General features: G+C 35.9%; 8 protein-coding genes across 9 annotated transcripts; 1 reads left to right on the forward strand and 7 right to left on the reverse strand.

Annotated features, from left to right (window-relative positions):
- Nucleotides 1-1416: 1416 nt before the first annotated feature.
- On the reverse strand, nt 1417-4668 carry LOC110846633. The gene is made up of 7 exons (XM_022093447.2): nt 4023-4668; nt 3632-3857; nt 3299-3545; nt 3049-3220; nt 2791-2972; nt 2036-2710; nt 1417-1974 (listed from the first exon to the last, which is right to left on the reverse strand). Exons 1-7 carry the CDS (start codon nt 4117-4119, stop codon nt 1924-1926), a joined length of 1650 nt encoding a protein of 549 aa, XP_021949139.1. The 5' UTR covers nt 4120-4668; the 3' UTR covers nt 1417-1923.
- A 339-nt stretch (nt 4669-5007) lies between these two features.
- On the reverse strand, nt 5008-5717 carry LOC110847468 (DBH-like monooxygenase protein 2 homolog). Its single transcript, XM_022094418.2, has 2 exons — nt 5391-5717; nt 5008-5325 (listed from the first exon to the last, which is right to left on the reverse strand). The coding sequence occupies exons 1-2, from the start codon at nt 5634-5636 to the stop codon at nt 5065-5067; spliced, it is 507 nt and encodes a 168-aa protein (XP_021950110.1). The 5' UTR covers nt 5637-5717; the 3' UTR covers nt 5008-5064.
- A 1648-nt stretch (nt 5718-7365) lies between these two features.
- On the reverse strand, nt 7366-8430 carry LOC110845527 (octopamine receptor). Its single transcript, XM_035848944.1, has one exon. It carries the CDS (start codon nt 8428-8430, stop codon nt 7366-7368), a length of 1065 nt encoding a protein of 354 aa, XP_035704837.1.
- Nucleotides 8431-9736: 1306 nt separating this feature from the next.
- On the reverse strand, nt 9737-11806 carry LOC110845502 (lipase 3). The gene is made up of 7 exons (XM_022091935.2): nt 11200-11806; nt 11006-11120; nt 10847-10933; nt 10620-10776; nt 10384-10545; nt 10090-10317; nt 9737-10000 (listed from the first exon to the last, which is right to left on the reverse strand). Exons 1-7 carry the CDS (start codon nt 11489-11491, stop codon nt 9842-9844), a joined length of 1200 nt encoding a protein of 399 aa, XP_021947627.1. The 5' UTR covers nt 11492-11806; the 3' UTR covers nt 9737-9841.
- Nucleotides 11807-12159: 353 nt separating this feature from the next.
- On the reverse strand, nt 12160-14198 carry LOC110847432 (lipase 3). The gene is made up of 7 exons (XM_022094370.2): nt 13761-14198; nt 13550-13664; nt 13390-13476; nt 12957-13113; nt 12708-12869; nt 12407-12634; nt 12160-12340 (listed from the first exon to the last, which is right to left on the reverse strand). Exons 1-7 carry the CDS (start codon nt 13990-13992, stop codon nt 12188-12190), a joined length of 1134 nt encoding a protein of 377 aa, XP_021950062.1. The 5' UTR covers nt 13993-14198; the 3' UTR covers nt 12160-12187.
- Nucleotides 14199-14651: 453 nt separating this feature from the next.
- LOC110847205 lies at nt 14652-16092 on the reverse strand. Its single transcript, XM_022094093.2, has 2 exons — nt 15809-16092; nt 14652-15713 (listed from the first exon to the last, which is right to left on the reverse strand). Exons 1-2 carry the CDS (start codon nt 15861-15863, stop codon nt 14815-14817), a joined length of 954 nt encoding a protein of 317 aa, XP_021949785.1. The 5' UTR covers nt 15864-16092; the 3' UTR covers nt 14652-14814.
- Nucleotides 16093-16401: 309 nt separating this feature from the next.
- Nucleotides 16402-17883, forward strand: LOC110845935 (endoglucanase-5). Its single transcript, XM_022092495.2, has 6 exons — nt 16402-16557; nt 16616-16935; nt 17016-17127; nt 17196-17389; nt 17460-17617; nt 17699-17883. The coding sequence occupies exons 1-6, from the start codon at nt 16509-16511 to the stop codon at nt 17811-17813; spliced, it is 948 nt and encodes a 315-aa protein (XP_021948187.1). The 5' UTR covers nt 16402-16508; the 3' UTR covers nt 17814-17883.
- LOC110845936 (valacyclovir hydrolase) lies at nt 17814-22954 on the reverse strand. 2 transcript variants are annotated; one of them, XM_035849640.1, is made up of 7 exons: nt 22521-22954; nt 22123-22429; nt 20192-21063; nt 19945-20114; nt 18405-18558; nt 18057-18330; nt 17814-17983 (listed from the first exon to the last, which is right to left on the reverse strand). In XM_035849640.1, the coding sequence occupies exons 3-7, from the start codon at nt 20430-20432 to the stop codon at nt 17890-17892; spliced, it is 933 nt and encodes a 310-aa protein (XP_035705533.1). In that variant the 5' UTR covers nt 20433-21063; nt 22123-22429; nt 22521-22954; the 3' UTR covers nt 17814-17889. The 2 variants fall into 2 exon arrangements, with proteins under 2 accessions (XP_035705533.1, XP_021948188.1); XM_022092496.2 differs by having other exon boundaries at nt 22123-22446.
- Nucleotides 22955-23881: the final 927 nt, after the last annotated feature.

Below are 23881 nucleotides of genomic sequence, written 5' to 3' on the forward strand. Positions count from 1 at the left end.
TTTGAATTATTTTCATTTTTGAATTTATTATGGTTATAGTGACGAGGAGTTACTTCAGGATGAAGCTTTTTTGTTGCTGGTATGTTTGGCAAGGATGGAGGAGAAGATTGTGTTACTTTCCAAGATTTCTGGATAGCTTTTATACCTGATGAGGACAGTCCATGTCAGAAAAGCGGGGAAGTTCTGTCCTTGAAGTGCTTATCATCTACCAGGGAAATCCGCTCGGTTGGATAACTCAATCTCGGACTTCCCATTGGGGACGGGAAATTTAGTGTTCAGAATGCTCAGATAAGATGATAAAAGGGCTAATCGTATTCGGCAACAACGCCGAACATTTTATGTAACTTTATAACTTACTTCATTTCGCATGATGATTGCTTATATAAAACCTATCAGTACAGCTTTGCTTAGCCCGAATCAGGATTAGTAAACCCATGTTTGTCTGTAGTTTTCTATAAAATTGTGTGCTATTCTTTTACACTAATTTTTGCATTAACTAGCATCAATCTTTTGTACTACTAGGCTCCAAATTCTAAAAATATTTACTATCCTTATCCTTGACAACTTCCCTGTGGGGGTCGCCTCTATAGCCCCTCTGGTTAATTTTTGTTCATATTTAACTTCATATTATTTCATGAGAAAGCAGTAAGGATCTCTGGTCCAAATTTCAGCTTTCTATGTTAATTTCTAAAAATCGGTGTCACCCCATAGGGTCGCTCGAGATAAAAATTTTACCAATTTCATGTCATATTATTCCATTAGGACCCACAAGCAACCTCTCCACCAAATTTCAGCTCGATATGACGATTTTGAAAAATCAGTATGAGTCAACCCCTAGGGTCACTCAAGATGAAAATTTTTCCAATTTGAAGTCATTTTTATCTATTAGGAGCCATTATCAACCTCTGTGCCAAATTTCAGCTTTCTACGACAATTTTGAGATTTTGGTGCATAAGATCCCACCCACTCCGATGACCCCCACGGGTCAACCACTTGACCGATTTGGCCCATCTTCGAACTCGTTTCCTAACTTTGTCCAATATGCATATGGTAAAAGTTTCAAGTCAATCGGTCAACTCGTTCGAGAGTTATCGAAAGACAGACGGACAGACGGACATGACAATTACATAAGCCCTGGTTCGGGCTAATAAATTGGAATGTAGATAAACCAATATGTGTTTGCTTACTATGTAAATAAATAAACGGAAAATTGGTGAGGTGGGAAATATCCATAAAATTAATTGGGGCAATTATTTAATACGTGGTAATGCCACTAATTAATGTGAAAAATAGATAATCTATTTTTAAAATTCTGATCCATTGGTGATTTAATAATTTCTTGTTCATTCAGTGAGGGGGTCATTGATGGTAAGCAATTTGGAATGCATGGAAATACGTTGTAAGTAAAGGTGAGAATTTCGACTTATGAGTATTATATAAAATTTATTTTCCAGTAAATATCTATTTGTTAACAATGTCATTAAAATGCATAATAGTCTTAAATATGATATAACTTGTGACTTGGTTGGAAGAATCAGTCACTGAATTTTCATTTCAGAATGTGTTATCAAAATTGACTAAATACTACTTAACTGATTTCAATCATTTTGTATTGATCCGTTCAATATCCAAGTACAAGTATTTATCAGTCTTCATTTATTGATTGCTCAAGAAAGATAACACTTAGGATAACATTCACAGCAAGTTCGCATCATTAGCAACGCAAAAGCACAAGTTTGTAAAAAATGTGCGCATCTCCAAGGCTAGTATTTCGTTCGAAAAGTTATTTTTGCGATACGAACATACAAACTCGTAATGAATCATCCGGTTTGAGTCAAGGTATAAAAAATTCGTAATGGTGTTAAGTATATGGTACTCGCTGGTCTGGATTACAATAATGTAGCTTCCCACATTTTTTAGAAATCATCCCGTCTTAACAACTGCAACGATTTTGCCATTTAGCAGGGGGATGTCCTACAAAAGTCAGATGCATATTATCAAATCCCGGTGATTGTACAATTACAGATATGTTTACCTGATAATCCTCCGTAATCTCTTCATTTACCACGAAAATACTACCAGCCTCATTTCCGCATCCCATTTCTGGACACGATATTTCTGATTTGAAAAAATATCTGAAGGTATGCTCAACTTTTCTTGGGAGATATTTTTTGAACAGGTCAAGCTTAATCGTGGAGCTAGTTGGAATCTTCAAGAGGAAGGATTCATTAGATGTCCCACTTTCTGACTGATAAGTCACAATGGTGGAAATGTATTTGGTATGTAAAGACGATAACTCTTGATCAGCAGAGTTAATATCAGTCTTGTTCTTCTTGAATTGTCTCTGGTTATGACTTTTCTGTGAGTGTAAATCAGCCCTTGGTTGATTATGCGGTGCAATTCCCAATTCAGACGTTCTACTACGCGATGACCCATTTCCCATGCCATCCGATTGTGATGATGACGATGATAACGTGGCACCCTCTTCCACCCCTTCTTGGATTGCCTGATGAATTTCATTGTATTCTCGAAGCTTATCCCAAATTGTTTTCTTTGATTGGAGCGAAGATATACCAGAGTCTAAACTTATCATGCTGGGATGCCGATTGGCTCTGGAAGAGGAGGTTATGGATTTTTGATGTGAGGATGACGAAACCATACTCGTTCCGGATATGGCAGAATCCAAAGAACGTTTTGAGCCATGTATTCTCTACATTACAGAAATTATTTATCCATAATCAAATAACGTGATACATAAATTATTGGAAATTTTAGTAGCGTTTGCCACACCTTATTCCATTCTCGAAGTGATGTTGAAGAAGATGGAGCATAATTATTTTCAGTCGACCTTCGTCCAGTATTCTGTTGTTGTAAATGATTTTCTGGGTAATAAGGCAAAGAATCTTGAAGTAATGGGCCACTAGTGAGGACAGGACTTGGGCTATTTTCCAACACATTGTCGACATGGTCGGCTTTATAACACAATGAGGAGAATAATTTAGCTTGAAGATTTAAATCATACTATAAATCAGTCAATCAATCAATTACTCAAAATGCGATCCATTTCTTCATCTTCACTCGAATTTGACCTGACTCTTGTAATGTGGGCATATTTTGCGTCCAAGACATCAGAAGGAATTTGATTAATGACATGCTGTTTAATCGTCAGGGACTGGTCCAGTTTTTGGAATAATAGGTAAGCAAAATTGTGTGGGTTTGTCTACAGAAAATAAGAAAAGCATGCACATTAATTTAGTGTATCAATCGAGAACAGAAGAGTTGAGTTGCATAACTTTACCCTGGCCAACTTGTCAAATTCCATATTCTTTTGCTTCTGTATCATTATCTGTTGCATGAATGCCAGGGAGGTGGACGAGGGACGACCTTCACAAATGTTATCAAATGCTCCAGAATTTCTCTCCGCGTAAGAAAGGGCGCATAGTATTGGGTTATTTTCCTGACGAAATTGAGGAAATAGGACAGTTTCGGTGTGAATCCAGACTTGGTCTCGGGCTGACTCAAGTACATTGGTGAGACTGTAGATTCTGATTGAAATATTTACGAAATTGTATTGAGTAAAACTTGCAGACAAGTGACTTTGAGTAAATGAATGAATAAGTATTTAACTCACGATTCCGTTCCACAATTGAAGCTTGTTTGATTTAGTACATCATGTAATCTTTTTAGCATAGATTGTTCAATTCCTTGTGTTCCTGGCAGTAATTGGGATATTATTTGCTTCATAAGTTTTATTCTAATTCCATCATCAACACCATAAAGACCGTTGACAGCCCAGACAAATTTCAGTTGAGAAATGCATCCGTGCCTTCCGAGAAAGTCATTGAACATTTCACAAACTGGAAATAAATGCAAAAGTTAGACTTTTAGCAATTTGATTCATTGTACATAGGTATTTATGTACATACGTACGTTGCATGTGCAAATTGTATGCGTATAGGGTATAAGGCTTAAACCCTAAACTAAAAGTTTAAATATTTAAATAAAATCGTATTTCACTTTACCATTCTTATCCTCCAGGAGAGTTGTAAGATCAGTATCATTTTCCATCGGGAAATTGGACGAAACAATATCTCCTATTTCGTAATTCATGTTTTCCATGTGTTCATTATCTATTATTTCAGTATTTATATGTTGTTTAAGGCTATTTCAATCGGCAGGTTAATTTCTTGAACACAATTTTTGTACTTTATATCTGACAGTGACTTAAGAGTATCTAAGTGGAAGATTTGACTTTCACTTCCATTACGTATGTCATGCCAATGATTTAAATGTAATGGATACAATTTATTTTAAGTAAAGTTCAAAAAGGGTCGCCCACACTTGAATTAAACGTGATATTAGAGTGAATTATTTGGAACCATTTTTGGTTCATGGATTACTTGTATTGAAAAAGAGAAAATACCATAGCCAATTATTTAAAATAAACAAATATAGTTTGCAATATTTATTTGTGTATGTATTGATTAATTAGTATGTCACAAGTACATAAAAGAGGAAAATATGTGTGTTGTGCATCCCACTCAAGTTTTATTATGTTACGGGCTTTGTGAGAGATGATGGAAAAAAGGATATGACGATAAAAGGGTTAAACTCACTTTTTTTTGTGTATGTATGTATGTATGTAGCGTGCGTGTATATAAATAAAATAATGCTTTAGGAGGGATTCTGTATGCGATTGTTCATTGATCTCAAAATCCCTGATAAAATTTTTTGCAATTCGGCGTCAATTACATTTCCCTTGAGGAGCATTGGCTAAATTCATAAACAGGAAGGCATGGATTACGAGTGAAAGTAATACATAAATATGAAACATGATTAGACAAATAATTACAAGGAATCCAAAGTGTGCATCGGTGAAAGAGGATGATGTTAGAGTTGAATTCAGATAAACTTTGTTGCATAGAATGACTACAATAAGATTGATCATGAGATGTATATGTACGTTGGCAAATTACCAGTGGTAATATGCATTGCGTACGTGTCGAATAATTTCGGAGACCTTTTTATTCTTTCTATTTAGTTTTACATTTGATTCCTAATTACTTAACCGTCCATAAGATTAAGCTCGATAGCCCCACGACTATCTGGTCCGTGATACACAATATCATCCGTCGCACCCATGGCCCAGACGATAAATTGCATTCGATTCTCCACGACGTAATCCCCGACCCTGTCACCAGTATCTACAAGCCTCGTAAACTCCAACACGGTGTGAGTCCCATTTTCAGATGCAGAGACGAGAGTAGCATCTTGCTGGGCATCTAATTCAGGAAATCTGAGACCTGGTAGAACTGCGTACCGATCCTAAAATAAATGGAGTAGTTAGCATTAAATCCTTCAATTACTCGTAAATATTGTTATGTATTTACCCCTATGTAAGCCCCTTTGGACAGGTCGTACCCCCCAATAATCAAGTCAGAAAAGATCATCGAGCCATTTGGAGATATTCCCCATCCGACCCAACCCGTCGTTTCGGCTGTAATTTTTACCGACAAAACGCCGGCTAAGGTAACTCTCGTCTCAAGGATGTACTTTCCATCGTTGATTGGGACCGTTCCTGAAAGACAGACGACAATGCATGCCGAAAGGATGATGATGGCTTTTGAGAAAGACATTCTGATTGAATTTCACCCGGACTGAGCAGTCGTACAGAAAATAAGCGAGGATTGGTATAAGTGGGAGAAATTTTCCTTTTTATGTACCCCTGAGACTATCGAGAACATGGAGTTAAAATTAGTTCATGACGTGATTGATCACAATTAAATACGTTATCAAATTCGGGTCTGACGGATTAATCTTCTCTTGAGTGACTGGTAACATACATATTTACTTTGGGTAAGCAAATCGTGCATGAGCCTACTTATGGAGATGCATTACGCAATACTTGTAAAATATCCAGTGGAATGTACATTTTAAAGTAAGCCAAACATAGTTTACATAGGTATCGTTTTACATTGACTTTTGTTATCAAATAACATTTGAGTTTAGGGCTTCATAATTTCCCAGTGTCATCAATCAGTTACGTACAACTTTTATACAGGTGTAAGGTTCAACACAGGTGTAAAATTGTATAATCGATAAATGTGGAACAATTATATGGGACGGTTGTACAATATTGTCCATTGTATTTTGGAATGAGTTTGGTTTGATAAGTTGTACGTACACACATACATAATTATGCAAGCAGATAAATATGAGTTGCATCAAGGGAACGTGACACGTGTGAAGAAGGGAAACATAACCTAACCTACATAAATTTATAAAGAAATTGGCGAGTTGGAAAAAATAAGTATAGAAAAATTAACTATGGAGAGATTTCACTAAGGAGGGGAGGTTGTGTACTATCAACTCCCGGATCTCGATGCACTTTGGATATGTTGTAGTGTCCCATGAATGTACAACAACCCTGAAGTGGTTTGATTCCATGGCCACATTTGCGCCCGCCACACCCACTCAAAGGTGCCCAAAAATCGCTTTCACTCCAGCTTTCACTCACTCAAATCCACCTCAAAAATCCAATTTTACTCCGATTTTCAAATTTCTTTCACCATTATACTCCCAGATAGTTGCTTTCTTATTTCCAATATCAAACTCAACTTTTTGAATTTCTTAGTATTTTTAAAATTTAAAATTCTGAATGAGCATTGTTGTAGTAATCAACAAAACAAATTATGCCTGCGAATTAATCATCAAAAAAGTTTATTGGGATTTTGAAATTCCGTGTGTCATTATACCTACTCCCAGATAGTTGTTTTCTTATATCCAACTCAACTATTTGAAATTTGTAGTATTTAAAAATTTAAAATTCTTAATGAACATTGTTGTAGTAATAAACAACGCTAATTATGCCTGAAATAATCATAAAAAAAGTTTGGTTTGGAATTGGATGAAAACAACTATCTGGGAGTATAATGGTACACAGAATTTCAAAATCCGAGTAAAATTGGATTTTTGGCGTAGATTTGAATGAGTGAAAGTGCTACTTTCTCCGTTTTTGGGCACATTTGAGTGGGTTTGGCGAGCGCTAATGTGACCATGGCATCAAACTATTTAGGGATTCTTGTTCATTCATGCGACACTATAACATATCTAAAGGGCATCGAGATCCTTGAGTTGATAGCAAACAAACTCCCCTCCTCAGTCTTATCGTTAGCTTTTATTTAATGCCATGCTCATATACAAGGTGAAATTACTCTACAATATTTGTTAAAAGTTTAATCATGCGCATAAAACAACAATTAACAGTACATATCCAGGAATTAAATACAGTATTTAATTATTATTTACAATAATTTATCATAATTTAAAATAATCTAATACTAATCCTAAATACTTATACTAAATTTACTTCCACAAACATTTAAACATTTTACTCAAAGACTTCCTAAAATCTTTATTGACATAAACATACACAAAACAATTCCCACAAGAATTAATCCATCCAAACAATGCGCTCGTGGTGTTAAAAATCTTTGGTATTTTGGTATCTGGTGAAAATGCTTGAATAGTCGTGAGGATTAAGTATGGAGACCAACAGATTAAAAACAATCCTATCAACAACCCTAAAGTCAACGCAGCCTTTTTTTCCTTCTGTAAACAAATTTGCATTTTCCTTTTCCTCACCTCTTCTCCGATATTTCTGATATTTCGAGAAGTATTCTTAGTTGCGCCAACAGTCAATTTCGGTAGGATAAGCTTCGTTTCGACTCCCTCATTTCGAGCATTGGAATTGGACGTGGATGGAGCCAATGGGTTGGAGGTGACTGGACTTTGGGTAGCTTTCTTCCTCAATCTTTTCCGAAGTTGTAGATACACAACGGTGTACAATCTCATCATGAGAAAAGCAGGAATGACGAATACCATCATGTTAATCAACAAAACCCAGCTTGGAGTTTTCTTCGGCATACAATGATTAATTACTTCAGGGTCCACAGCGACATGACTCCAATCCGCAATTATGGGGCTGGCCGTCCAAAATCCAATGACCCAAACGAAACCGACAGATTCCAACATGTTGCTTAATTTCCTTTGTTGGAGATAGTTCGTTCCATGAAACATTATTCGATATCTGTCAATCGCCACGAATACGAGATGCGATGAACTGACGCAACTTAGACCGTAGCTGAGCGTGAGCCATACTTGACAGTAGTTGACCCCATAAATCCAGGTTTGATTGTACTGGTAAATTAATCCAAACGGGATGACCAAAAGACCGATCAGGAAATCCGTGCAGGCCAAAGAAGCCAAGTAAAAGTTGGACAGTGTTCGAAAATTCGAGTCTATCGCGAAGACGAAAATTACGAGACCGTTTCCGACCACGGATACAATGACGAGTAAGCCGCCACCCAATATGGTGAGAATGTTGGCTAAATATGAAGTCTCCTCGGGTAGGAGTGGTAGGTCCTCCATTGATTTGGGTGGAAATATTTAATATTTTTGGGGTGAGATACGCGTAATAATTTGGATAGATGAGTTTTTGTGATCAAAGTGATTTGGAGTAAAAGAGCTACTGAACAGATATCTACGACGACTGTTCCTCCAATGCATCAAATGTTTCGGTAAATCAAACATGGATGAAATCGGGATAAGTATTAGCTGACCACTTCACCAAATCGGTAAAATTATTCTTTTTTAGACTTAAACTTCTTGTACCCAATACAATTCTAATCGGGACCGAATTCATACCGTATTGAGTGATGATTTTGATCGTGCCATGAATACTAATGCTTTGACACTGTGTAAACAGTTAATGTCAAATGTTTGTCGTCCACTTTAAACGTACATACGTATGTAACTACTCGAGTAATCCATGATTATTGCGAGCTTGGACTTGGACAAAGGGGAAATAGGAAGACAATGAAGAAAGGATAACCTGTTGAAAAACAAATGGGGGAAGGGTGAAAGAAACAAGTTTCTGCATAAAATCTTCTTTGTGGTGAAAGCGATGAGTCATTACACAATGCAATTCAAGTTCGGAACGATTGAGTATTTTTAAGCAAACAATAGCCCACGCTTTGAAGGTTGGGGTTGTGCTGTTTGCAAGGTCAGGCTACAGCACGGGGCAGAAGATGGACGTAAGAAATGCGAAAAACTGAAGGTAGACAAGATCAGGGTGAAGAAAAACAAGACACTTAAATTCACAGAAAATTCGATGCATATTATGCGAAGGCAGATTTATTTTACTGGTACACTTTATACGTATGGTCGGCTGAATTAATGCTTTAGATTATATTCAATCTGTGGGAAGGCAATGAAAAATTGAACATGAAATTGTAACCGACAAAACCGAATTCTAAAATTTATACACACATTTAACCCAAATAAATAAATATACTTTTGGGGTCCATTTTCGAAAGAACGTACATAAGGTGATGACTTTCCAACATGATTTTTAAGTGGTGAGAAGATGAGATTGGATAACATGTGAACATTACTTATGCATGCGCTTATATGTATGCATTTATTTAACTAGATATTTGCATTTAAACTGTCTGTAGTGTATTTATGTACATACATACGTCGTCATCTAATCTATGCTAGAATATTGGTTGATCAATTATTACATTGTCTAGCAAGTACATATGTACATGAAACGACAATATTTCATTTCTATATACATACATTTGCAGAGTTACAATTAAGATGTATGCAATTAAAATAAAACAGAAGTTTCAGCCGCATTTTTTTAAGGACAAGGTAATCTGGGCTAGGTATGTTTTCTGCTTTAAGATTTTTGTAAAAAAGGTAACCTTTATTAGAGTTGCCAGTTAGGAGTGTTACAAAGCTTCACATAAACAGCTTGATTATAACTATTGCATAATTATTTGGATGTGTATTCTGCAATAGTTTTGATGATACTGTCATAAAGGAGAACAGGAGCATTTTTTCCAGCAACGAAATCAACATGTGAAAATTTTTCATCTTCTATGCAATTGTACCCAATAAGGTTTGGAAGTTCATCTGACAGGCGTTTAACGTCCTGAAATAATTCAAATATCCACAATCTTATGTAGGTCATTGATTCAATTCGATTTCAACTGGCATGGATAAATATATCGTTTAAATTACGGGAGGTGGGCATAAATGATCCCCAGTCGACGAGAAGGTAGCAACAGGAGCTAAAATATTTCCACGTTGATATTCAGGAGGTTTCGACTGACCGTAAATCTTTTCATTCTTAGATTTGCCGTAATCGTACATTCGAAATTTATCTGTCCAAAAACATTGTACTCCGTGACAATAAAGTTTCATGGAGGTTGAGTTTGGTAACTCTGTCGAGAGTGTACGATACGTTTTCTATATAAAAATTGTGTAGGTATAATATTTGAAAACTTTACGAAGCTTTATGTATTTTTAGTGCACCTTTTCAATTCCTTTACCACCATTTATATCCATAATTTCTCCTGAAATTCGAATCAACCAACCTGCAACACGGTCCTTTTTCGATTTTGGAACAAGATATCTCAAACACTGGTATGCTGTCCATTTACAAATTGGACGCTCCCGAAAATATTTACTTCTTCCCTAAAAGGGAAATCAGTCAATACTTTATTTTACTTATTTTGTAAAAACATATTTATGTTTCCAATATTTGTCACCAGATAATTTCCGACTGGAAATGTAGATTTGAGAAGTAAGCTACGAATATATTTCCCATAAAAAGACGGAGCCAGTGCAACGCATACATTGATTTTCGAGCAATATTCTGGGTGCATGGATAAGAAAATGCAGAAAACGCTGCATCCCATTGAATGCCTACAGACAGATTTGACGCATAATTATGAATATATGGCCAATAACCATTGAATCTCAACGAGCATCTCACCCAATGTAAGAGAGATTAGTATTCCCTGTAATATTCAGAACGTAATCGGTGATTGCTGGCATATCAAAAACTCCCATTTCATGGAATCTATATAAGAAATACCAATTAAATCGAATCTGGATGATATGCATATTCGTAAATTATTTTAACTTCAATTACGAGAAATCCCAATATTTCTTAGAATTTGACGCAAGTTCAACATGTTTCCTAGATCCTGATGTTCCTCTCAAGCTTGGTAGCCAACAATCGTATCCTTTCTCCAAGAGTATGTTGGCTGAACAAATCTCATAAAATATTAAATATGCAAATAGATTTTTCGAGAACGTCTTATAAGCATAGCGTATGTAACTTACGTAAGCTGTTTTCAGTTGCACACCAACTTTCTCCTCGACACAGTAATCCATGCACAAGTAGTACTGCGGGTCGTCGTGGTTGTGGTTGTTCAAGGGTGTCGGTTATTTCGAGGCCTTTGCCGTTGTCAGATGCATCGATTGGAGAGGAGTTATCTCGTTTCAAGAGTCGCTGAACTTGTAAAATGTATCCGTCCTCCGTTGTTACTTCGTGCCTTTCAAAAAAATATCCGTGGTCCTCCACAAAATTTTTTGTCTTGTCCGTTTTATTTTTCTTCTTTTCATTTCGCTCCATATCGGAACTATGAGTTGGTTAATTAAACTCTAATTTTCCACGGCTTTCAGTATTCAGGTGGTATATATTCAATAATTATTATATACTCGAATATTTTTTACAAAAAAAATTCAAGTGAAAAATTTAGCTAAAAACCCGTCACTTGTGAAATGTAAATTGTATTTGAAGAAACTAAGCTAGCTTTTCTGCAAAACTTGCTGTTTTTTATGTATTTACTAGTACACCTTCCTTCAATTATTTAATTGGAAGAGTTGTTACATAGCATGGAAGGGAAAAAACAATTAAGTGGAGCACGGTGTATACCCGTTCGGCAAAGTAGACAAATAACTAATGGATGGAGGGTGGACGTGGATTCGTCGTCGCATTATTGGAGAATCCAGGGCAAGTCATAAGACAGTAATGGAATTTTGCATTTTTCACACGATTGAGTACGATATGAAATATAAAAACTTGTCCTTAATGAGACAATTCTTATGGAAGGTGATGGTCACTGCCTTCTTGTTACTAATATTTTGGCTTCAGGAAGCCCGTAGCCTTGTTAATTAAAGTCATTATTTTGATTTTATAGCAACAATAAATGCTAAAGTGAGGGACATACATAAATGCTTGAGTTGCATGCACCCATTTCAATCGTACAGTATAGTATGAACATTAAAATCAATTTTCAGTGCACATCTTTGACATATCATTTATTTCCTATATATATTCTGTAAGAATTTGGATAATATTTTCAAAGACAGATGCTTGGGCATTCTTTCCAAAAATGAAATCACCATGTGAAAATTTTTTATCCTCAATGCAGTTGTGGGAAATTAAATTTGGAAGTTCTTCCGACAGTCTGGCAATGTCCTAGAATAATCAAAATTATTTGTATGTAAGTGTGGTATTTCTGCAACTGTTTACAATTTAAATTACTTGAGTACTGCACAAGTGGTCCCCTTTTGACGAAAAAATCGCAATTGGGGTAGAAATATTTCCAAGCTCATAAAGTGGTGGGTTAAGTTGACCATAAATCTTTTGATTCTGAGATCTGCCGTAATCATAATTTTGAAACTTATCTGCGACAATGCACTGGAAACCGTGGCAAACGAGTTTCAAAGACGTAGTATTAGGAATCTCGTATGCCATTCTCCGATATATTTCCTATAAGGTATAAACATAATGAAATATGTACGATACCAGTTTTTGCATAATTATGACATAGATATCGAACAACCTTGTCAATTCCTTTACTGCTGGTTACACTAGCTACTCTCGCAGAAATGCGAAGCAGCCATCCTGCCACAATATCCCGTTTGGACATGGGCACCGTGTATCGCACATAGTTCGATGCAGTCCAGTTTAGTATTGGTCGTTTCCGTAGGAATTTACTAGATGCCTGCAAAATTAACCGAATTAAATGTTACATACTATGTAACAAAAGGCAAATGGTAAAATGACTTAGGCATGTAAATATGTATCTCACCAAACAGTTTAGAATTGGGATAGATGCTTTGGTGACAATGGAACGAACGTGCCTACCGTAACAGGCTGGGGCTAAAAATATGCACACGCTTATCTTGGAGCAGTACTCTGGGCGACAGGATAACAGTGTAAGGAAAATAGTACATCCCATAGAATGACTAAAAAAACGACAAAATGCATTATACACATACAACTACTGTTCGTCAATTATTATTAGTCGCGAAAGTCCGATAATTTTTCTGAGAAGTTATTTGGCTATATATTACTTAAATAATTTCGTCATTGGCAACATAAGAGAAACTGTTGCAAAATAAAACCAAATTACAAAATTTAATTACAAAATTTAGTTTACCTATCAGATAACCTTTCAGAATTTTTTGCGATTAATAATAATGGATAAACAGTGCAATTTATCTCATGTAAAAAAATATTACCCAATATATGAAAGCGTGATATTCCCCGTGGTGTCAATAATGTAGTTTATTATGGCTGACAGATCGTATATCGCCACTTCATGGAATCTAGATATTTGGTAAATCATATACATATGTAGGTATTGTACTTCTCTAAATGCTTTTTGTTAGAGTTACGTACGAAAAATCCCAATATTTCTTAGAACTTGATGCCAATGAAGTATGTTTTCTTGATGGGAGTGTTCCTCGCGGGCTAGGAAGCCAACAATCAAAGCCTTGCTCGATAAGCAGCTTTGCTATAATACATACATAAGTCTTAAATGTAAACATTTAAGACTCAAGATTCTCGATCTCGAACATAAATATCTATGAAAGATTAATACTTGACTTACGCAAATTAATTTCGGCAATGATCCAATTTTTACCTATACAGAAAAGCCCAGGAACCAATAACACGGCCGGTTTCTTTTTTGGTAGGATAAGATCTTGTCTATCCGTTCCTTTTTCAGGCGCATCTCGTTTAAGGAATCTTTGCAGGGTTAAAATGTATCCATCCTCTGTCGTTACATTATGATCTTCAAGAAAATATTCGGCATTGTCCAGAAGTGTGTTTTTAGTTTCCATTTTGAAATGGTGACGACGATGTTAAATTATTTTAGTCGTGAATCAACTGAGAATATATTCAGATATGTCTTTGGCTTGTGTACGAAACTAGTTTTTAACCTTTTCACACGGTTGGCAAGGAGTACTTTGAAGACAATGATTAGGATCACTTGATTACAGACTGATTATACAATGGACAAAATATGCACGAAAACAAATATTTTTGTGTATATTTCGCACTTTAGTGAACATGTAACATTATGAAATTTTCACATGCACTTGTTCCCGACCGATAATAAATTCTGGTATTTGAATACACCGTGTTTGTAATTTTTACACTATATGCAGACTGCATTTTTATTTATTTCAACAACGTGTCGGTAATTTTGTATTTATTTACCTGGATCCTGTATACCGACTTGTTTCTTAGCATATAATTACTGGCATTTGACGCAACACGTATGCAGTCAGACAAAATAGATAACTAAATATGTAAGATTTGCGAAAAGCAAATTAAACTGTGTTGTAATACATGGGAAAATCCGACCAAGGCCAGATCGGCTTAATACTGGACAAATCACAGTAAAGTGTAACTAATAAAGTGGCAAAGATTTCGTTTCTTCACGATCGCGAAGGCATGTGTATATACAAATTGATATGTGGCAAATAAGAGTTTTATTGTGCGGACCTAAGAAGTTATGTATGTATCATCAAGGTTATAAGGATTGTCAATATTTTATTGCGAAAAATATATACAAATGTAATGCATAGTGTAAATATGTATAACCAGACAAGGAATTACTTATTTAACCGCATTCATATCAAAATATTTACAACCTGTACTTAACTCCACGTGTGCATTGCCATCACTTTCTTACAATCATTTAACAATACAGCGAACGAACTCCCATCGGTATATTTAAACGTGACGGTAGCATCTCGACCAACAGGTCCCCCATCAAAGGAAAAATAACCCGTGATCGAATTCCAGGAGCCTTGATGACCCCCCAAATTAGCAGAATCAACCACTTTCCCACCCACATTAAACAAACCAAGTTGATGATAGTAATCATTGTTCATTTCAGAACTTGGGTTGTAATAGCATCTCGGACCAGAGTTTGAAAATAGGTTACGAGTCGTGGCCTGAACTGAGCACCAGTCTTGACCCGGTGGTTTGTGACCTGTTGCCAAGTCCCATGAAGACGAATAGAGATCCAAACCACCGCCGAGATTAGCATTGTTGACCACAATATCAACCGAACCATGGCCACAGTCTACTCTTAGGATATGACCGCAGAGTCCTGGTTTAAATTTTAGATTTCCAAGGGAGGATATGTCGCCCAGAGCTACGGGATGAATTCCAGAAGCATAATCAGCTTCGGGAAGTTGGCACGCCCCTACTTTTGTGGCTGCGTGACGAGTTGCCAAAACTCCGGAATATTTTGTCCCAATAACATCCCCATTTACAGGATTTTGCATGTAGCCACAAACCATGGAAGAGTCTGAAGTCTCAAACGCGTCGTTTGGAGAAACATTACCGGATTTCATCCAACAAGTCCCCCCGTTGTAGTTTGTCCATGTAAAGTGAGTGCATCCGGTTGTTTCAGCGCATTTTCCACCGCATTTATCGCTTGATATTTTCACATTGGATAAGTTATTACCATTAAAGTCGCATTTCATGGCCCAATTATTCCCGTTCCAGTTGATGGATCGTTTGATTCTGATCGAAGCTTGTGTTCCATCTGTAAAATATTTAAGGACAATTTGAACTTTAGCCCCGCATGTACTTAAAAATAAGCTAAAAATGTAAGTTGTATCGATTTGTTTGATAATTTACCTATAAAGTAGAAGGAGAACACGAATGTAGCAAAAAACAGGAATTTGGGTTTCATTTTTAATGAGGCATGCTCTTGGTTCCAGTCCTTACTGACTTTTCTGATTCGTTTATAAGTAAGTTTTGCTGTATGTCTACGTGACAACGACAACGAAATGTACTTCAAATTATAATGTTAACGATGTTGTGGTACATAATTTTAAATTGTATGACAAGTTTAAAAAATATGCGTGTTTTGTTGAAGACACTTATTGACGATAACGACGTGGACAGGCTTTTTGGCAAATAAATAAATTGCAAATTTGGGAATAAATTATCTCCGTGCATAAGTAAAGATAAATTAGCTGACAGGTTCTGAACAACATGAAATGACAACCAGTCAGACTTTGTGGTACAATTATTCATCAGGTCTCTATAAATCATTAACTTGTCCTAAGTTTTTGTTTAATTTTTATATAACAACCACTAAACAAACACGTCATAAATTGTATGTCTGTCGATTGAATGATTTACAATTTATCACATCAAATGTGTTATTTATTTTGAAACACAATGGTTGTTTTTCACCTGAAAGCTGGTATAAAACAAGTGACATAAAGGACTTTAAAGTCAAACCATTTTTGAGATTACAAAATTGAGACTTACCGAGTTTTAACTGCGTGGTAAATTTCTGTCAGAAATATACATAAGGCAGAAGTTAAACATGGCTAACACCCAGATTAGTAGTTTGTGCCTCGCAATTTTCCTGCTTGGTAAGTTTAATGATTACTCAATAGTAATTTTTGCATAAATACTTCCACCTTAATGCAGACTTAGCAAATGGGGCCGTCAACTGGAACGGGAATAATTGGGCCATGAAATGCGACTTTAACGGTAATAACTTATCCAACGTGAAAATTTCAAGTGATAAATGCGGTGGCAAATGTGCTGAAACATCCGGATGCACTCACTTTACATGGACAAACTACAACGGGGGGACTTGTTGGATGAAATCCGGTAATGTTTCACCAAACGATGCGTTTGAGACTTCAGACTCTTCCATGGTTTGTGGCTACATGGAAACTTCTGGAGGTGGTGGTGGGGGTGGCAGTCAGTCAGGAAAAACTACGCGGTATTGGGATTGTTGTAAGGTGTGTGCGAAACCAAATTTTCAAAAATGTTACCTGAAAATTCAGAAACTTTAACGATTTTTAAATTATGTATTTATTAGCCATCCTGTAGCTGGAATGACAAAGCCGCCGTGACCAGACCAGTTAAAAGTTGTGCTAAAAATGGAATTGACGTGTTAGGCGTGAATGAAAAGAGTGGTTGTGATGGTGGTCGTAAGTCAAAAAATTCACTAATTTTATGACATTGTTTAAAGAGTTCCAATCATAAATTCCCTTGACAGCATCGTACACCTGCAACAACCAAATTCCATTCGTCGGAGGCAATAATGTCGCTTACGGTTTCGCGGCTGCGAATATTCCCGGAAGTAATGAGCGAGGGTGGTGCTGTGCTTGTTACGAGTTAACTTTTACTTCTGGACCTGTCAATGGACAGAAAATGGTCGTACAAGTTACGAACACGGGTGGAGATCTGGGCGTGAGTTTGATAGGATTAGAAAGAATCAGAAAAGCGTGTTGATATTTCCTAAATCACTCTAACGATGCAGGCAAATCACTTCGACCTTCAAATCCCTGGAGGGGGTGTGGGAATCTTCAACGGGTGCCAGAGTCAGTGGAATGCACCAGCTAATGGCTGGGGGGATCGGTATGGAGGGGTCAGTTCAATTGAAGGATGCAATGATCTGCCAGCCGCAATTAGAGAAGGGTACATATACACGCACACTTATTGAGAATTGAAGAAATGCAGTAATGTTTGAACATATTTTTTAATATTTTAATATTTTAGGTGCAAGTGGAGGTTTGTGTGGTTTAAAAATGCCGACAATCCAACCATGACTTTCCGTCCGGTTACCTGTCCTTCAGAGCTGACTAGTAAATCAGGTTGTATCCGCACTCAGTAATTATTAATATGCCTGTGATTTACTGCACTTGAAAAAATAAATACATAAATATTGTCATCTTGAATCTCCATTAATCTTAAGAGCTCAGAAATTTATCTACAACTGTTAAAAACTCCTTTTCACTGGGTGCACAGTGTGTCGCATGGCTCCCATTTTTTATGAGATGGGTCCTGTCAAATAAGACAAATTGAAATGAGGCGATGATTGCATGATTAAATAACTTTAGTACAAAAAAGGACTAACTTTGAGCCGTTAATATTTCGATGAAGGTACTCCATGTGATCCACATGCACAAATCCGTCCTTAGCTCCTTGAATAATTAAGGTGGGTATCCTCAATTGATTCAAACACTGCTTGGTGAAGAGCCCATCTTTTGTAAAATCTACTGCTACACTTTCATCAGCTTCTTGTGACACCCATTTGTAAAAGATTTTTTTGAGGTCTTCCTCTCCATAAATATTTAAAAGTTGTGATAATCTTGCTTTTGGAAGGCAGCTTATACCGATACTGGCCATTGCTAAGTAGTTAATGATTCAATTTAAATATTACGATATTAATGCGAATGTGTATTAAAAACTAGTGCATACATACTTTTCAAGTTATTGCTTGTAACCTCATCAAAATATCCACCCATTCCCCACACGACTAGCTTTCTGGTTTGTTCTGGATTTTTTAATGCCATAATAGCCGCCGTGAAAGCGCCCATACTCCATCCTGCGAGGGAATATTTTTGATGTCCTAGTTTCTGCATACGTATAGAAGATACCAATTCAAATTACATCTTCATGTTGTTGCTTAACATATATGTATTGTATGTAAGGTGGATCTACTAAATAGTGGATCACTTGGTGCGTTTAGTAGCGAAGTGGTCAAAAATAGGTTTCAAAATCTGAAAGTGATGTGCAATATGCCAAATATATCTATCCACATGCCACAAAACTTTCATAAGTTTTGAATGGAAAATAAATTTCGTACACGATTTCAAAGCGAAGAAGTCGGGAAACAAGTTTTGGATAAGTACCAGAATTTGATTGACAAAGACTCGAAGAAGACCTGAGTACATTTCAACGGAGTTGGGTATTGCCGTGCAAAAATCAAGATATGCATAAAAAAGTATGGAGAATCCGAAAATGTAAGCTTCAAATAACCACCATTTGAAAAAACCATCATATCGACCCCTCAAAAGTTAAAAACGATTGAGCAGTTTTTTGAAAATGCTCCATCCACGTCGGTGCCTGATGCGGCCATGAAGTCAAAGATTAATACAAACCACTTGTACCATATTAAGGCCAAAGCGGGGTCAAAGCGTATGTAAAGAAATCTCCAGCAAAATGTACGTGAACTGAAGAAAAAATGGTAACCGCACCAACTCTGAAGCTTTGCAACAAAAGTTTACCAAAAAAGTTGGTCATTCATGACGAGTCCTACGTCCTTAAAAACGCGACAGAAACTCCGGAAAGGCAATTTTTCATGGCAAATGTGTCTCTCAACTGAGAACCGAACAGAAATTAAAATGTTTTTCGAAATTTCTCAAAAAATCTCAGGTTTGGCTGGCGTTCTTTAAATTTGGGCATGTTCTGGACCCCTCATTTTAGAAGGGCTGTGGGGACGCACAGGTTTGTTTTCAGAAATGTGTGATAGTCCGTCTGATTCCTTTCATCAATGAGTATCAAAAAATATAAAATGTAATTTTGTGGACCGACCTTGGACTAATCCACAATTCAACAAGTATTAAGGAAGAAATCGAAAAAAAATTCAGTTTGACGTCGAAAAATGGAAACCCCACATGCATCCCTCATCTTCGCTCAATAAAAAAATGTCGACTATGTGTAAGAAGGCATACTCCTAGCTTTGCGAAACAGTCGATAATTCAAGAAAGTTTTGCTTCCGGTGGGAGAAAATTAGCAATGAAGTTGCAAAGTCTTCCGGAAAAGCACTAACGGCGGAGGTGAGGAAAAAGGGTAAATACGACATGGATAATAGATTAAAGTCTTCTTTGTCCGCGGATGCATAAAATTAGATATACTTGGAATATTATGCAAGAATTTCAGATTTCGAAACCTGTTTTTGACCACTTGGCTAATAACGTTACCAAGTGATCCACTATTTAGTAGATCCACTATATTTGCACCTTTAGCAATTCAGTCGCGTAATTAGCATCACTTTCCGCAACGATTCCTTTTATGTCCCATCGATTCGGAGGTCTACTTCCCCCATAGCCGGGTGGGTCATAGGCAATCACTTTGTACTTTTTGGAGTCAAAGTTTTGTAACAGAGGTACAAAATCCTGTTCGATCGAACCTATGCATCAGTAATAAAGTATTGAGTATGAAATTTGTAAGTATATTATTTTTTAAGCAAAATAACAGTGTTCTTACTTAATGCACCTGGCAGAATAAAAACGACGTGATCAGGATTTCCTTCCATTTCGACATAGTTCATGTCGCAATCGAACACGCGAATTTTTTGGTAGATAATTTTTGGGGGAGCAATTTTTGTCGAGTAGTTTAAACATGACAGGTTTTTACTAATAATCGACTTTGATAGTTTGTTTTTTAATGCTAATGGTGTTATACGTATAGTTTTGAAGACAATGTGTGACCACAAATTAGGAATCATGGCTAACAGTTACCCGTTTTATTAGTAGTCTGAAAAAATATTTATGCGTATTTACATAGTTATTTCAGCAATTTGCTATTAAATAGAAACAAGTGATGATTTGTGTTTAAACACTGATCTGCAACTTCAGATCATCATCAGCATTGTGGATCAAGGCCGAAAAGAAACAGATACCACAGGAAGCACACGGGATGAATCCGTATATCATAGACAAATGCATACGGATATATATACATATGTCTCTCCGTATATATTCGTGTGTATATGTTTGTTAATATTTATATTACTTGCAATAAATAAAATAAAATGTTAAATTTTATACAGTGAAACATTATATATTTATGTATAATTAGTTTAATTATGCAATAATTTCAATGATTTAAGATAAGTACAGAAATGTATTTGACAGTTATAAATTTGTTGATTTAGAAATTTATTAGAAGACTATTTTAACTTAGATATATAGTTTCATATAAGTATAGCGAATATGTAAATGTATAACATTATTCAGATCTTAAGGAATGCATGGACAATATGTATGCATATTTATACATAGTTTCTAAAAACATGCAGCCACCACTCTCATATTCCCGTTATCCCTTCAGGCTCGTTCAGTGTCTTAGATGAAGTGCTTCATCGCAAAAGATAAATCAGATCAACCAGGGCTGTTCAATTACCAATGGAAGTAATTAATTCTTAATTCTTAATTACTCCGTCTGCGAAAATTGGAATTAAGTACTAATTACAAATACTTCTTTGTCCAGTAATTGAACTTAATTATCAATTACAATTACTTTGCAAGCATGTAATTGAAAGTCAACTACTTAATTACTAATTACTTAATTCTTAAAATTAATTAAACGTTATTTAGAGGCTAACTTTTGACCAAAAAATTCATTTCCGAATAGGATAAAACTTTTATAAATAGCTTGGTACAAATATCTTTACTCCAAATAGATAATGCCATTTTCTTCCCACGATTACAACATTAAAATTCTTAATGCGTACATTTCTATCTATTCTATTTTACCTGACTCTGACTAACGAGAAATTTTTGCAGTCCATGGAACACAGCCAGTTGAAACAATTGTAATCTAAAATTGTAATAAGCCAAAGTGCATAAGCTGAATGACTTGAATGAGAAAAAATGTTAAAATGTTAAAATGTGACAGTTTTACATCGCCAGGACTCAGATTTCTCTGCTTTTCAGCCTCAGATGGCGACTTCTTGCCATAATTTCGTAGCAAGTTGTCTCATCCCCACAGAGAACGGACTCTGCTAGGGGCTGTACACAGTGACATTGCCATTCCGTATGGCTGGGCTCACCCTGTCACGAGTCATGAGAATGATGACCAAAGCGTTCACAACAAAAGATATTAGCATAACTTGAGTTCTTCGGGAGAGGGAGACTTGTCGTATTTCATTCCAAGTATGTCCGATGAAGTAATTGATCAAAGTAATTGAGTATTCAAGTACTAATTACTACTTGGCCAAGTAATTAAGTACTTCCAATTTTAATTACTCCAGGTCCTTCAAGTACTTAAGTACTTAATTACTTTGACAAATACCGGAGTAATTGAAATCAATTACCAATTACTAATTACTTCAAGTTCGGTAATTAAGTAAGTAATTAAGTACAAAAGTAATTAAGTACCACAGCCCTGAGATCAACTATGTAAATCTAAGTTACTGCTTTAATGATATTAGTGATTTTGTATCAAAGACATTTGGTCGATCCAGTTATTTGTGTATGTATGTACGTTGTCCATTGTCGGTAGTATGGAACTATGGAGTTCAAATTACAATCATAAAACACATGTGGCTGACCCATTCACGCTTGTGGTAGATGATTCAGAAACTGGAATCCGAATTTATCTGCATAATTTGATGGAGGGTCCAAAAGTCAACTTATTATTTGTATCACGATCTGCACAGCATTCTAATGGAGTGATAATGATTGACAATAACTTATTGTGTATTATATCATGGGCAAGAATCTGCAATTAAAACAAATCTTTATCGCAAAATTATTACTAGTTCGGCTTGTCATCTCCGGGATTATTTGAGTTTTAATTTGCGATTATTTACCAAAGAATTGGACACAACAGCAACACATCCAGTCGCATCCATCGTCCCGATATTTTCCATAGTCTACTGACTTCCGAGGTTGAATGACATCTTCGGAAGTATAAGGCTGGCTGGTTACAACATCCTTATCAGAAATGCCCGTTCGAGAACTAGAAATTGTGGCACCTTCGTTCCGATCACTGCTAAATGATTTTAGAAGAATTGTATCTTCTCTATCTTGCGACATTTTTAACAGAACTATTCCTAACGATAACTGTCTCTGAAATGTTATCTCCTTTAATTTTATTATTCGATCAGCAAAATCAACATAATTGATAATTGAGTTCTCAATTATTTTAAAAATAAATGAGATTCGAGCAAGTTGGGGAATGAATGTAAAAATCACGATCACGGTTTAATGAATTCAATGCACGATCTGCAACCGATCCGAGCTGGAGGTCCATAAAAGAACAATACCGATTTTAAGATTGGAATTGGGTTGGAAGCAATGACACAGCGTCTATGAGCTTGGATACAATGCAAATAAATGAGGAAGTGAATACGCATGGCAATTGCAGTTGTAATTTTCCTTTATTATAAATAATTGGTCATTTTGCAAGTGATATTATAATCGTCGCCTCAGCTTAGAAATTTCCATGCAATTAACGCGTTCGCATGCAACTAAATATACAGATAGCAGTCAGAGAACGAAAAATTCGTTCACCTGAATTCACTCATGATATAAATTGTACCGTAAGATCTGTGTAAATAGGTATGTGTTGTGTACATATGTCGGAGGACTGTATAAGTACAGACGAAAATTGAAACAAATCTGAATGAAAATGTATGTACAAATAATGTTTAGAGTTATTCAAATTCACGCATCATGAAAAGTTTAACCTGGTTTTATACACCATATTTTATTACTCACACTGTTGAATTTAGACGGTCGGTGGCTAAAGTAAACTACATATATTTAGAATACTATGGCAAAATAATCATAATGAGATTTTTTGCAACGGGTCACAGGCAGTCTGAAACTGGACAGTCGTATACTACTTACTTATCTTGGAGTAACGTAGGAAAAAAATATTGACATTACAATACACATATCAAATTTTAGCTAAATTGACCGGAATACTTGTCTACATATGTACAACATATTTATATATTTTATAGTTCAATGGGGTTATATTGTAAGGGCTGTATTATATTTATATGGATCCATACATAGGTATATTTGTGTGTATGAATGTGTATATCAAATAAGTATGTATGCATATAGTGTGCAAATACCTGTGCAATTCTTTCATGACTGCTTAAAAAAGTCATTGTCTAGCAAAGTACATGCATTTATTATAGAAATTGAGGGTGTTCTGGTT

The sequence above is a fragment of the Folsomia candida genome, unplaced genomic scaffold (genome assembly GCF_002217175.1).
Source record: "Folsomia candida strain VU population unplaced genomic scaffold, ASM221717v1 Fcan01_Sc003, whole genome shotgun sequence".
Classification (NCBI taxonomy): Eukaryota; Metazoa; Arthropoda; class Collembola; order Entomobryomorpha; family Isotomidae; genus Folsomia; species Folsomia candida.